The 12,889-nt window shown below is 37.2% G+C and overlaps 1 protein-coding gene across 1 annotated transcript in view; it reads right to left on the bottom strand.

The window, feature by feature from the left end:
* The window catches only part of Lpxn (leupaxin), a 31,190-nt gene extending 19,244 nt beyond the window's left edge, over positions 1-11,946 (bottom strand). The window contains exons 1-3 of the mRNA XM_032891675.1: positions 11,718-11,946; positions 6,307-6,464; positions 566-612 (exon numbers count right to left, since the gene is read on the bottom strand). Of these exons, the coding sequence (XP_032747566.1) occupies positions 566-612; positions 6,307-6,464; positions 11,718-11,730 (218 nt within the window). The 5' untranslated portion in view covers positions 11,731-11,946. The remainder of the gene's footprint in view (positions 1-565; positions 613-6,306; positions 6,465-11,717) is intronic.
* Positions 11,947-12,889: the final 943 nt, after the last annotated feature.

The raw sequence follows: 12,889 nt of genomic DNA, 5'->3' as shown, positions 1-12,889 counted from the left end.
TGATTTGTTTTAGATGACTAATTCTGCTTTGGTCTGGAGAAATGACTTAACAAGTGAATCTATTCTACATGTAACATTTACTAAAGGGGAAACCCTTCCACCAACTACCTAAACTTTGAGCAGACCTGGAAAGTAGAATTATGTATTCATTTGTCTGAGATGGACCCTTGCTGTCTTCATATAGCCTTGGTCCTTGTACTGCCATTGTTGGACCCTTGATTACGTTTCTTCGGTGTGCTTTCTCCTTTGAGCACTGTTGAATGACACCTGGAACTGAAGTGTCAATGCTCTGTGCTGATTCTGACACTTTTATCCTTTTAAGGTAGTAAAGAAAATGGAGAGATAGCCCCCAAACCCCAGTCTGGATATCTGTCTGGAGGCAAGGTACCTTGAGAGGCCACCGAGTCAGTGTAGAAGGGTTCTACCACCACTCAAAGACCCTGGGAAAAGGCATACTATAGATGAAATCCAATAATAATCTTTACAAACCAAATTGTCAAGTATTAATAATAAATTACCTGATAACTTTTAATTGTGAAGTTATTAATTAGAAACCAAAGCATACCTGTAGACATTGGGTTCCTGAATATTGGTTGTATACACGAGCTGCACCTAAGAAGTAAGTGACAGAAAAGAACAAAGAATGACATTTGTGTTAAAATGGTGGTACTTATCAACATTGAGAGTAAGGACAGTTCATAGCTGCCAAGGGTGATAACCAGAATGGCATTGTGGTGCACACTTGTAATCTAAGCTACTTGGGAGGATGAGGAAAAAAGACACATGAGTATGAGGTTAGCCTGGGCAGCAGAATGAGACCTTGTCACAAACTTAGTAATAGTAATGATAATAATAATCAATAAAAGGAATAACTTGCATATTGCTTAAATGTTTCCAAAGACAGAATTACCTTCCATCAGACCGAGAAACACCTTATTCTAAACAGAGAATTTGGCACTGAAAAGTTACTACCCTCCTGGTCTTAAAAACAAAGACATAGTGAGATGTGCCATCCTCAGAAAGCATAAATCGACACGATGGCTCAGGGAAAGTGACTTTAAACACAATGGTGCCTAGGGGAAGGCTATATCACAAATTTGTCTGTTTTATGAAAAGTAATAATGTGTCACCAAAGAAGTGACTGGACAGCAATTTATCTATTTATCCATTGAGCACATACTTATTAAGTGACTTATGTTCCAGGGCTTAGGATGTCGTACTCAAACAGCAAAATAAGACAATCACACTAAATCCAAATACTCTGGGAAATGGTATGGAGTGCCTGCCTAGCATCCAAGAGGCCCTGGGCTCTAATCTTAATGTCACATAAACTTGGTGTGGTGATATACTTCTGTAATACCAGCACCTGGGAGCTTGATGCAGGCAAACTCATCCTCTCAAAGTCAGCCTACATTGTTTGGGACCTAACTTAAAGAAACAAAAACTGAATATTCCAGAGCTTTCATTCTATTAGTAAGAAGTGGATATAAAAGTTAGTCAGGGAGTCCAAAATAATAAGTATGAAAATATAAAAAAGAGTATAAAATAACAATAATAAGTTCGAAAATAGCAGCTGCCATAAATGTTTTGACGTGGAAAAATTCACTGAGTAGAAGACACTTGAACAATGACTTGCACGAGGTAAAGAAGGCAAGCAGGTATCAGGGAAATGTGGCCCCTGTGCAAGGTCTGAAGGGAATGACAGCTGGGAAACAGGCAGGCCAGGGAGGCCTGTGCAGTGAAGCAGGGAAAGGGGCTAGATCTGCAGGTGGCAGTCACACATCACACAGCTCAAACTCAGACACTTGTAAGGGAAAGGGAGGGTTCTAGAATTAATTCATGTTGTTTGGTCTCTAAATTTTAAATTTTGAGAGAGGAAGAGAGACAGAATCTGACTGTGTAATCTAGTCTAGAACTCAAGCTCTCAGGGTCCTTCCTGTCTCACTGTCACCAGATTTGAGATTACAAATATACGTATCATAACCCCAATGAAGTACATATTACTAGTCAAACAACTTGGTTCTGTTGTATTAGAGACTGACAAAATAATTTCAATCAACAACAAGGTGTGGTAGCTCCCGCTCTTATGGTTTAGCCCCAGCATTTGATAAACTGAGGCAAGAAGATTGCAAGTTTGAGGCCAGTCTTAGTAACTGTCTCAGAGTAACCACAATAACAACAATAATTGTGGTCAAAATCTCTTGGCCTTATGTTTTAATTTTTTTAGAGGCAGAGTCTCAGCTAGCCTGGGCTAGCACCAAACTTTCTATGTAGCTGAAGCTAGCCTTGAAATTCTGTTCCTCATAACAGATGCAAGCCACCATACTTGGAGAGATTCTTTTTTATACCAATTTCCCCAAAGTAATTTAAAGTAATACATAGCTATATACATGATGGGAAGCTTCTTAAATTTGTTTGATCACTTAAACACTTAAAATCACATAAGAAAACAATTATGCTCAACATACAGTCACTTACCTTAATTGGTAACTTGGTCATTGCTCTCTCTAATACTTTCATTTGGAATTTTTCTTTTAAATGTTTATGTTTTAAAATATATATGTACTTCTGTCATATTTTTATTACTTTTAATTTTTACAGTCCATTCATTACCCCCCTCCCAGTCTGCCCCCCCCACAGTTCCTCATCCTATTCTTCTTCCCCCTTGTCTCCAAGAGGATGATTCCCCCGCCCCACCTCATCCTCCAGGTCTCCCCACTCCCTCGGGACTCAAGTCTCTTGAGAGTTAGCTGCCTCTTCTCCCACCGCAGCCAGACCAGGCAGTCCTCTGCTGTATATGTGTGTATGGGTACCTTGGACCAGGTCCTGTATACTGCCTGGGTTGTGGTTCAATGTCTGAGAAATCTCAGGGGTCTGGCTTAGTTGAGTCCACTGGTCTTCCTATGGGATCGCCCTCCTCCTCAGCTTGGCTGCCCTCCGAAAGGCCCAAAAAGCAGCTAACTGAGACAGACACAGATACTTACATCCCATCAATAGACTGAATTTGGGGACCCCTGTAGTTCAATTAGAGAAAGGCTGGAAGAAGCTGAGGAGTTCTGTCACTTTTTAATTTGTAATACTATCCTATCCAATGCTACATTTTATAGTTGGTAGATTTGAAACTGCTGTTATTTTTAACTTGTGCTTTTCTCTAGGGCATAATTTTTTAGTAGAAAAGTGATCTCTCTAGTACTGATGAACCTAAACGTTCAGGACACATTCTGGTCTGTGAAACATATTAATTCTACTTTTTATTAAAATGTGTAAATACACTCAGGAAAATGTCTTCTTTTGGTTAATTTAGTATACAAAATAATGGGCTTCACTAGGACATTTTCAATGCTTTGCTTGCGTTTGCCCTCCCATCAGCCTCTTGGTCTCCTCTCCCTCTGGTTCATTCCCCTCCACAAGTTTTTTTTGTTTTTATATTATTTATAGAACACATCAAAGATATATATGACATAAAGTGTAGTGTTTGTTTTCTTTCCATCCTCTTTTCTCTCTTGTATTCTGCTCACCCCTCAGTCCTTCCACATTTATTGTGCCCCTTCAACTTTGTCTAACACAATATTCCCATGTGTCTTCTCTATCCACTTTTTCGATCTATATTGATTGCATAATTTGATTACAGATCTCCAGCTGATTTTGCACATGATGCAGGCTCAGCTTTATGAAATGAGTTTTCAAGAGGGTAAGCATTTCCAAAAGACAGAGGATAACAGCCAACACATTTGCCAGTCTTGATAATTTTAGTTTTGAGGGGCAGAGTGCTGCTGTTTGTTTAGATGAAGTCAAGAATTCTGTGCAATTTGCAGCCAAATCCAGACGCATTTCTGCTCTTGGGTTTAAGTTGGTAAGAACACTTTACTGTGATGCTACTAACAATCCGTTTTCTTATTCTTACCATAAAAATTTGCTATCTTCAATGTTAAACTATTTCAACTCACTGCATTAACACAAGTAATATTGTTTGTCTTATTTTTAACAAGAAAATGAACAAATGAACTTACAGAAGTTTTATTTTGATGCTGTGTTGTACATAGGGTAAAAAATAAATCAAAGAGCTTGGAATGCTCCGATTTTCTAATTGAGACCTCTAGTGACAGTGATTTAATACTGGCATTTTTTTGATGATTTTCAAAGACAATCTACTCTTTCCACCTTGCATGTAAGCAGAAGAAAATGTGGAATTGAAAATGAGCACAAAAAAAAATTAAAATGTTTACAAGAGTGGTTTGCTAGAAGCGGAAATGTGTATCTCACAGTGATCTGCAAATACACTTCCTGCAGCTGGGCCTGAAACCTGAAGATTTGGTTTCCATTTTGCTTTAAGCCAACTGACAGATTATTATTAAGATTTCTAAGTGCTAGCAAAAAAATAAAACACTTAGAAATTTACAAACACAAATAAAAATGCTTCCATTAACATTCACAGTATAGTATTTGTGATGATGACAGTACTAAATTCTAATCACTATGGTAGTATGTGTGATTTCCCCATTACTTCTGAACCAAGATGTTTCCAAGTATGCATCACATAGACCACAGCATGGCAGCATACCAAATGGCTAGCAGATTTCTTCTGCTAGTACCTAAGATCAGAGAGGTTAGCTTATGATCTCACTCTTAGACTTCAGCCATTTCCCTGAATACTGTCATGAAAAGGTGTTGGGACTGACATTCTGTCTGAACTGGATCAGGAAGATCCTATTGAGTTAGTCATAATCAAATTAATATAGTAAAGCAAATACTAATGATAAAACTTCAAAAACAATTGAAAGTGTTTTATGAAAGGAAATCAGTGAGATGTCAGAAAAAGAAGCAAAAGCTCAGGTCTCATTCAAGTAAACAAAGATGTGGTCATCCACAAAGATCAGTGCCAACACTGTGGGTTCTACTACAAATGAGGTGGGAAGTCACTGCCAGAGTCAGGGTAAAGAATGTGATGCTCAGTCTTGTCTCAAGCCTCTATGAGGAGTCCATTAAGATGATAGGTTAGTTGAATCATTTCAAAACACATCACTCTCTAGTAGAGAGTCAGATAAGCCTTATGGGCAAAGACTGGAAACTAGCTATTCCTGCGTTCAAATTCCAGGTCTGGGATACTCATTTTATAGAATACCCAAAAAAGAACCAGAATATCATAGTTCATAAATACAAGATATGAAAAGCATTCACTCTTCTATACTAACTACATTCTCATGAAGCAAGGTTTAATTATAATTAGGGTCTATGCATAGTTATCCAAAAGAAGAGAATATATATCTCAGCAAATACGTACTTGATATTTTAACAATCATAAATTAACACATCGGATCTCTGGGTTTTCAAATAAATCATCTCTAATGGATTTAGGGGTTTGGGGTTTTTTGTTTGTTTGTTTGTTTGGTTGGTTGGTTGGTTGGTCGGTTGGTTGGTTGGTTTTTGTGGTAGCTACCAAGGTTTCACCGTCTCTAGCTATATGAAAACAATTTCTGAATGTATTTAACAGAAAATAATACAGACAAAATAACAGCTGTATAGAGTCACCCCGAGAAGACTTATCTAAACTATCAGGTGATCCCAGGTCTTACTGGGTGTGACTGCAGTCAAATTATAATGTGGCACTTGTGGTAACTGGTTCTGGTTCAGGAAGTAGCATCAAGTAGTCAGCATGTACTAGGCAATACTCTACTATTATGTCCGTACTAGAAAAAAAGGTTCAAAGGCTTACTCTACGGTCATTTCCTTAGTTAGGCTTTCCATTGCTGTGAAGAGATGTCATGACCAAAGCAACTCTTATAAAAGACAACATGGACTTGGGGCTGGTCCACAGTTTCAGAGATTCAGTCTGTTACCATCACAGCAGGAAGCATGGCATGCAGGCAGACATGGTGCTAGAACAGGAACTGAGAGTTCTACATCTTAATTTGAAGGAAGGCAGAAAGAGTCTCTCTCTTCTGTATTGGAGTTGAGCATAGGCCTTCAAAGCTCTCCCTCACAGTGACACATTTCCTCCAATAAGGCCACACCTAGTCTAACAAGGACACACCTTCTAATAGTGTCACTCCCTGTGGGCCAAGCATTCAAATACATGAATTGTGGTCAAACCTATTTAAACCATTACAGCCATTTTCTCAATTCTACTCTTTCCAAAAGCAACTATCTTTAAATCAATATTGAAATTATGTTCTTTCTTTAATATATATTTCTCCTTAATAGATAATATTATACAATTTATAATTTATATAATTTTTGTGTGATACAATTAATTTTCAGAAGTGCTGTCAAACATTGTCTACAATACTATAAGAGATCAAATCTTACCTTCAAGGGACTTGTGTTACCCTGTGTTGACAAGGCCTTTGGTGTTTGGGGAAGCTTGCTCTCCTGTGTGGGTTGCTGATCCAGGCAACAAGAAACTGGACTTGAATAGTCCTCACTGTCCTGAAGGGTGCAGCATTCCAGCTCCTCCAATAAGGCATCTATGTCACAGGAAACAAGAGGAGTATAATGTAGAATCTGTGAGTCTTCAGGATTATTTTCTTCTTAAATATTCTCTTCTTGTTTTGAATAAAAAAATTTACAAATACCTTTTTCCATCCTTATCTCGCTTCAGGAGTGTGGCATATCCCAGAAAATGTCTGAGATTTACTATGGTTGCATTCAATTTCATAGTCTCTTTACAATAATTTCTGACAGTCTAGGTATTGATTTTAACCAAATAGGACAGATCTCTCTCTCTCTCTCTCTCTCTCTCTCTCTCTCTCTCTCTCTCTCTCTCTCTCTCTCTTTCTGTGTGTGTATGTGTGTGTTGTGCACTTGCATATATATTTCTTATTAGAAAAATAGAAGCAACTGGATTACAATTTTTCAAAATATACCAACAATATACCAGGCAAAACATTTTTTTATCCTGATTTTTTAGTTTATCTCAAGGGTTAGCCCAAGATCATAACACAATAAATTGTTAAGTATTTTGGTGTTTTGTTGTTGGTTTATTTTTCTTGGATGTGGAGAAGAAAAAAAAGGTTGAAAAAAAAGAAACTAATGTATTATGCAATCAAGCAATATGTAGCAATCCAAATTACTCGGACTTCTTTTGCAGTTTTCTTGGTAAAAAGCCAATAGACTTCAGAAGAATTTCACTAATACCTTTCTGTTGCAATGTCAATAATCATAACGATTACAAATTAACCATGCCAATCATAGTATATGATGAATACAGTTTGCATTTAATTATCTTAACACCTTGAAGTAGAGGACATTTCTGTTCTCACTTTATATAAAGGAAAGAGACAGTGTAGCTCTCACAGACTGATGAACACAGAATCAGATCTCCAATGAGTGCTATCTTATCCCAGTCTCAACACTGTAAACTTGTACACTGAAGTTGCCAGTATCACCAGATTGTCTGACTCATCTTAAGCACAGCATGTTCTCTGAAGGTCTTTCTTCATCTATATAATGAAGCAATTGGATGGAAGAATATTTTTTTTCAAATTGCCAATGAAGATACTTGTCTTTTTTTTTTGTTTTTGAACTTCAGAAGACTTTTAAAATATGTTATACTTTGTATAAGCTTGCAAAGTATCAGATTATATGATTTCTGAGGACCCGCCTATCTCTGAAGATCTCAAATAAAGAAAATGAACTTTAAATGTCATTGAAAAACTTGCTCATGTATTTTGTATTTGGAGAGAATGGAGTTTTGTTCTGTCTAGTTTTTTTTTTTTTTTTGGTTTTTTTTTTCGGAGCTGGGGACCGAACACAGGGCCTTGCGCTTCCTAGGCAAGCGCTATACCACTGAGCTAAATCCCCAACCCCTGTTCTGTCTAGTTTTTAAGAGAGGCTGCTGTAGATCAAACCTAGAATTTACCAAGTAGCACAAGATGGCCTAAAACTCAATGATCCTTTTGCTTCCACCTTCTGACTGTTGGGGTTTTATGGGTGTGACATCATGTACAGCTCAAAAACTGTCTTCTCCCCACTGTCTTCCTTCTTAACAATGTTGAACCCAGGAACTTGCATATACTAAGTAAGGTATGTCGTGCCACTAAGCCACACCCCCAGATTAAGGATGACTATTTCTCAATATTATAGGGGAAGATCTAATTGTTTTGTTTTCACAAAAGAAATCTTCTGGAGAACTTGCTCAATCCCAAAAGTTTGACCTTTGTATACCATTTTAGAAATAACCAACCTGAATTAATCTCTTTAGGCTAAACTGCCCTTCAAGAAATAAACAGACAAGAAAAAAAAAGACAGAAGGGGAGAAGGGACACATGTATATTAAGAGAGAACTAAGAGACATATAACTAATTTTAATTTAGATCATTAACTTAAATTTAAAAAATAAACAGTCAAGAACACTGATAGTATACGTTGGAGATTTATGTTAACTTGTGGTCAAAAATTTACAGGCAAGTGAAAAATAAGTCCTGTTGCAAATTCAGAATTCAGTATTCAGCATGAGTTTCATAAGCATTAAGAAGAAAGATGATAAGTTAAAATTTTTAAAGGATATTTAACACTGTATAGTCAACAATATTAAATGCTAACATCTTAGAAATTTGAAAATATTGACATTAAAGTGATGTCAGTTAATCTTAGGTATGATAATGTTATTTCATGATATTGAGGAACCACTATTAAGGTTATCAGCTTCTGTTAGTATGGTTGTTTGTTATAGATTAAGACTGGATTACATACAGATAAGAAATATAACAATTGAAATTCCTTAAAAACAACGAATGGATGGAAAAAACACAAATATGTGAAGTAAGAATGTCAAGAGCTAATGATTATTGAAGCTGATCCAAAGGGTGCAATCAAAATTCATTAAACTGTTTTCTCCAATTCCGCATATATTTTCATTCTCTACAATAAAAGATTTGGGTTTTTTTTTTTTTAGAGTAAATAAAACAGAACAACAAAGCAAATGTTTTATCTCAGAATCTTATCAGCCAGCCTCAACTGTGAATTTCAGAATTCCAAAGCCTTACATATAAGAATGCAACCATTCTCTTTTCTGGTTTTTAAGCTTCACTCCAATCGGAAATCAGAGGCCTTCCTGGACCAAGAGATTTCTTTTATATTAAGCATGGTTATCCTCCGAGGCATTAGCTCACCAAATCTATCATAATTCCCCTTTCTGCTCATGAGTTACCAGGACTTTCACTTCCTGGTTCCAATGAGCACATGTTTCACCAATCCCCGAAGCTACTCCTTTGGCTTCGTGAAGACTCTTATGATTTAAGTTAGATGACTCATTTTCATGTGACAGATGTAAGATTACTAGGGGTGAGTGAAACTAGACTAAAAACTGCAGTTTGTCTCCCTAGTCCTTGACCTGTGGAAATTAAAGATCAACCTTAACTTGTCATGAATACAGTGAAGCCTCTTGGGGGGTCTCCATGGGTTACACTCATCTCATCCCTATATTTGAAGATTTAGGCAAAACCTTCTAGGTGAATACACGCTACTAACATCCAAGGCAGTACTTTAGAAAGGAAATATTTGCCCCCATGAGCCAACCTCAAGGTTGAATTTGTAGAGTTTGATAAAATTTCTACACAGGCAGAAAGAGAATCCTGTTACTGTTTGTTAAGGCAGGGTCTCACTCTAGCCCAAGCTTACCTGGAACTAAAAACGTAGCCCAGGCTGACCTTAAACTGTGGGCAGTCATCCAACCTAGTCTCTTAAGTGCTGGGATCGTGGGTGCACACTACTGTGCCTAGCAGACACTCCCTGCATTTTGTTTCATTTTGGTGTTTGAGACAGGGCCTAGAACTTGCTATGTAAATCAGACTGGCCTCAAATTTATAGGGATCTGCTTCTGCCTTCCATGTCTGACTAAAGATAGTATCGCTGGCCTCAAATTTTCTATTTAGCCAAAAATAACCTTTAGTTTTTGACCCTCCCGATTCCACCTCTGGAGCATCAGTATGGAAGCCAAGCAACGCCACACTCCATGCAAATTGTGACAATTTGAAGAGATCGTTGAGGGGTGACCTATAGCAAACTGTATAATCTCCAGTTAGCTTCCAAGGTTCTATACTTTCTACATTTCTTAAAGATTTCTTTAACTTATCCTCCTCAGAAAATCTTAAAGTATACATTTTTTTAAAACTGAATTACTCCCACTAGCCACTAGAATACACTTCTAACATAGGAGGAAAACCTGTAACATCATTTAATTTTACTTAGTGTCTGATGCTCCTGAGAGTGATCAAGATATTTTAGGTTTTCTTTAAAGGAAAACAATAATACTTATTTCAGAAGATTACTGCAAACACTGAAATGATTAACATATTTTAAGTTTTCCCAATATTAATTGCCCTTTAACTTTTGAACTAATTTTGAATTAAGTGTATTTTGATATTGTGGTTAATGCTATATTTGGGATTTTAATGTAAAATCCAGATTCTTTTCTACATAATATTGGTTATTTATTCTTTGAGAATTTGAAACGTGCTACCAATAAAATGAAGCAAAATAAGATCCTATCTGAAAAAGAAAAACAACTTGGTAATACTCTATGGATAAATGAAAACTTCCTTCCTCAATACTCACACAGGATATGCATGTATCAATTTCTCGAAGAATAAATAATCAATATTATATAGAAAAGAATCTGGAGTCTACATTAAAGTCCAAAATACAGCATTAACCACAATATCAAACTATATTTTACTAACAAAAGAGTTAGGCATTTATTTAAAAACACCTCTTTTTCCTTCATTAATTTCTATTCCTTTGTTTGTTCCTCTGTTTCTCTGGTTCTTCAAACACAACCCCAATAATTAGTTTTAATGACAATGTATCAGCTATGCACTTTGTTATTGTTGGAAGTTTGTGCATAGCTACAAACACAATGTGGAATTAATACAGCTTGAAAGGTGAATAAAAGTAACTTGGTGTTAAGGATACCAAGAATAAATAGGAGATAGATATAGACAGACAACAGACGGACGATTAAAAGTTGCCAAACTATACGAAATGAGCGCTAAGGAGGCAGACTTCACAGCTCCGAGCTTTGAAACCTACGGTCTTTCTGGGCATGGTAGCCAGCGGCACTTCCACTGGTGTCTTCATTACCTCAGAGTGAAAGGAAGGACTCTTTTTCTTGCTAAGTAATCTGCTCCTTCAAGACTTCTCTAAATAAAAAGCAACAAGACCCACTACAGTGATGGTATAACTATAGTCTAATAGTAAACTCCAGAGAAAGGAAGCCCCCTGGCCCTTCTGCAATGTCTACAGCCCTCTACTCTGCACAGTTATTTCACTGTCCTTCCACTGTACTCCCTCCCTCCTGGTTTTCTTTCCTTTCCCTCCTTCCCTTCCTTCATTTTATGTCCTCTTCTTTTCCCATCCTTTTTGTCTCTTTCCAATATCATATCTCCACAATGGCCTAGCTGTAGAGCCGCCCTATGACCTCCAGGAGCTGCCAAGGGGAAAGGCAAGTTCAATTATAATTCCTTCTGTTTCTTTGGGTGTCTGATCTATAGTTAGCTCTCAACCCTCTGCCTACTGTGCTGTACAACCCCATAGCTCCCCTCAACAACAACGATAGTTCCTCCTGCCTCACTCTTGTTTGAACTGAGGACAGAAGTGAAAACAAAAATCTTTCAGTCCTATCCTCACTCTAACTAGACCAAACTTCATTACAGATGGGGATGCATGGCAGCCAAGCCCACACTTCCTTGGAGCAGCTTCTCCAAAGGCCCCTCACTCACCCAGCTCTTCCATTGTCCTACACCTCCAATACTCTAGTCTTGAAGACTGTGAAGAACTGCATTAGCATGTGGTGAAGAAGAGAACCACAACGGAACTGAATGAGACAGTGCAAAGCAGCTTCTGTGACCCCTTTTGGTTCCTGTATTTGCTTAGCACTTCCTCACGTTTGATTTGCTGAATACTTTTCTTTTCTAGAAGCTCAGTTTTTTTGTTTTGGGGGTTGTTTGTTTGTTTTAAATAGTGCTGACAGAAAATGGCAGGCTGTGCAAGATTCTGATGCTTTGTTGGCCAGGGTGACTACAAAGACTGAAAGTTACATTTTGATTTGTTTTGTTTTTGTTTTTGTTTTTTTAATTTAAACACCTACCATATTCAAGTGATCTTCTTTAACTCATAGAAAGTTTAGGTTTATACTTGCGGAGTTTTCCAAGTTTAAGTTTCCCACCGGCTATCTTTTTCTGTCTCCTCCTTCCTTTTTCTTCCTTCTCTTCTTCCTCCTTTTTCTGTAAAACTAGTGGACCATAGGCTCCTTTTTTAAAATTTCTGCCTAAATAGCATCAACTTCATTTCACTATCTGTACTTACTTAGAAATCAAGCTCACTTCATTTCCCAAACTGTGATTTTTAAAAGCAAACCTTTTAAAAATTGTGTGGGTGAATGTATAGGCATTCTCGAGTTGTAAGAGTAGAGTCAACTCTCTCCTTCAACCACCTGGGTCCCTCAGATCAAACTCTTCAGACTTTTTATTAGCAAAGTGCCTTTATCTGCTAATTATAAATTCTTTAAAGTTGAATAAAAGTAGGTTCATGTTTGAATTCTCTGGTCCAGTTATCCAAAATGCAAACATTTATAGAATAAGGAAGAATCAATTCAGAAGATTTAAGATACTAGGTATTAAGCCTCCAGAATTTGAAATACAATGCCTTGTAACAATTTCTCCAGAAAGGTGAGAAAGGTCGGCTTTTTTAATCCTATTGTGCCTTTGTTCATCTCAAAAGGAAAAACACATTTACAACAGGCCCACCTACAGAAGGCAGTATGTAAAAATCTACACTATATAATTATGACCTGTGAAGTGGGTTTTGTCCAGGTGTTTACCAGTATACAAACAGGCACAGGGAGTAGCAACTGGCTAAAAGGACAGGATAAAGAGAGAGTTTTGTTACTTAA

The sequence above is a fragment of the Rattus rattus genome, chromosome 2, assembly GCF_011064425.1.
Source record: "Rattus rattus isolate New Zealand chromosome 2, Rrattus_CSIRO_v1, whole genome shotgun sequence".
Classification (NCBI taxonomy): domain Eukaryota; kingdom Metazoa; phylum Chordata; class Mammalia; order Rodentia; family Muridae; genus Rattus; species Rattus rattus.
Note: the sequence above shows the minus strand (reverse complement) of the source record. Positions and strands in the feature narration are given on the sequence as shown.